Source organism: Poecilia latipinna, unplaced genomic scaffold, assembly GCF_001443285.1.
Source record: "Poecilia latipinna isolate Pla-1442-1.1 unplaced genomic scaffold, P_latipinna-1.0 Scaffold3492, whole genome shotgun sequence".
Taxonomy (NCBI): domain Eukaryota; kingdom Metazoa; phylum Chordata; class Actinopteri; order Cyprinodontiformes; family Poeciliidae; genus Poecilia; species Poecilia latipinna.
Window position 1 is genome coordinate 52,434 of NW_015116108.1, and position 2,013 is coordinate 54,446.

General features: G+C 35.9%; 1 protein-coding gene across 2 annotated transcripts in view; it reads right to left on the reverse strand.

Annotated features, from left to right (window-relative positions):
- LOC106941090 (receptor-type tyrosine-protein phosphatase eta-like) overlaps positions 1–1,750 on the reverse strand; it is a 16,038-nt gene extending 14,288 nt beyond the window's left edge. For both annotated transcript variants that reach the window (XM_015024031.1, XM_015024030.1), the window contains exon 1: positions 1,353–1,750. In XM_015024031.1, coding sequence (XP_014879517.1) covers positions 1,353–1,449 — 97 coding nt within the window. In that variant the 5' untranslated portion in view covers positions 1,450–1,750. The remainder of the gene's footprint in view (positions 1–1,352) is intronic.
- Positions 1,751–2,013: the final 263 nt, after the last annotated feature.

The following is a 2,013-nucleotide window of genomic DNA, read 5'->3' on the forward strand; positions in this document are numbered from 1 at the left end:
TCACATTATCCACTGGCAAACATGAAGAAGCCAGATTATAGTTTGAAAACCCACTCAGAAATAAATAACTTAATTTTTCGTAATAACTGAAGTGTTTTTATTTTTCCCTACACATTTCTATATCTGAGCAAAAAAAGGTGGTCTAAAAAAAAGTCTAAAAGAAAAAAGACTTTAAGAAGTTAGAATCAGAAAAGCAACAGACACAAACCTGAGAGCCCAAACAGGATGAGCCTGTAATCCATCAGTGAAAGCTTGACATAAAATAAAGTATCAAGAAAATAAGTTCAACATCCAAACACTATAAATGCATTTCACAACACAGACAAGCGGATGACAGCTTCAAGGCTTCAAGGCTTCAAGACACACAGAGACAAAGTCTTGAGATGCTCTACATGTTTAAAGGTACTACAGATGGGTGTGGCATTCATGGTAGAGATGCATCTCTTCCAAGAATGCCACTCTTGTCACTTTCCAGGATGTGTGACAGTAATAACATGGAAATGATGAAAGCAGATTAGTGTCTTTTAAATTGCTAGAGTTCAACATTTCTAGAGTTAATAGAAGGAGGAGTTGCATCATTATATCTGTTTTATTGCTAACATTATAGTTTGTGAGACTGAGAAAAGGAAAAGCTTAAAAATGCCTAGGGCTCAATGAGGAAACGCCAGAGTTGTGGAATGTTGAGGCTTCAGCAGGGCAGCTGAGACTGAGACCTCAAAACCACAGAGAGTTTTCATCAGATTCCACCACCAACATCTGAGATCTCTTTAATTAGCACAACCAGCTAACGAGCTGTAGAACCGTTAAGGTCCAGAGAACCTAGAGAACCAAAGCTTTAAGTATACATGACATGGTAATGGAGTCTATTTTATATCACAACTATAACTGATGCTGTAAATAACACTTTCCTGTGAAATGGATCTGCCATAGATAACCTGGGGAAAATGAAAGTAAAGGAGCATCTTACACAGTGTGGAGGTCAGTGGTTCCCAAAGTGTGGGACGTGCAGTGCCATTGCAAAAGGGGGGCGGGGGGNAACTGTTGCTTCTGTTATGTTTTAGACACAACACTGCAAATGAAAACCAGTTTCAGACATTTATGATGAATTTCACTTTGCTATCGTTCAAAGGAGACTCATGCTTAATTGTTACACAGCAGGTTTTAGACTAAGTTTAGTGAGAAAATTATCCCCCAAATCTTTTCTCAACCTTTGTTTAGGAGCCTTTCGAATGTCTTAAATTAATCTATAGCTGATAGGCCTTCTTGAATGACCAACCAACAGACTGCAGATAAAACTAACATATTTCTGGTGTGGAAAAGTCTCTCTTTCATAATAAGATGTAAAGTCTTACCAGTAGCCACAGAGATCAGTGAAGTTTGGAGAAAAACTGCCATCAAAACAGAAACAAAATATGGAAACAGCTGATCAATACATTTGAAATTAGACATTTACATATAATATATTAAAAACAATTTGCTAAATGCCAGAATAATAGCAGAGAAAACATTTTTCATGTAACTTTAAGCAAGTCAACTAAAATCAGTTAAACTGTTAGAGAAATCTCAGTGGGACGTCATTGATTTGTTAGACTAGATCATAGTTAAATCCAGGCACAGCTGCACTGTAAACACACCACTTAAAGGTTTGAGATCATGCAAAAGTTTAAACAAATCAGTCAGGCTGTCATAAACAGTATAAACAAATCTGATTTGTCCTATGGACTTCGTAAAGATGCTGAAGTAATCTCATTTTCCAACACTGGCTAAAAAAATATTTAGTGAGGAAGATCACATTATCCACTGGCAACATGAAGAAGCCAGATTATAGTTTGAAAACCCACTCAGAAATAAATAACTTAATTTTTCGTAATAACTGAAGTGTTTTTATTTTTCCCTACACATTTCTATATCTGAGCAAAAAAAGGTGGTCTAAAAAAAAAGTCTAAAAGAAAAAAGACTTTAAGAAGTTAGAATAATAAAAACAACAGATACAAACCTGAGAGCCCAAACAGG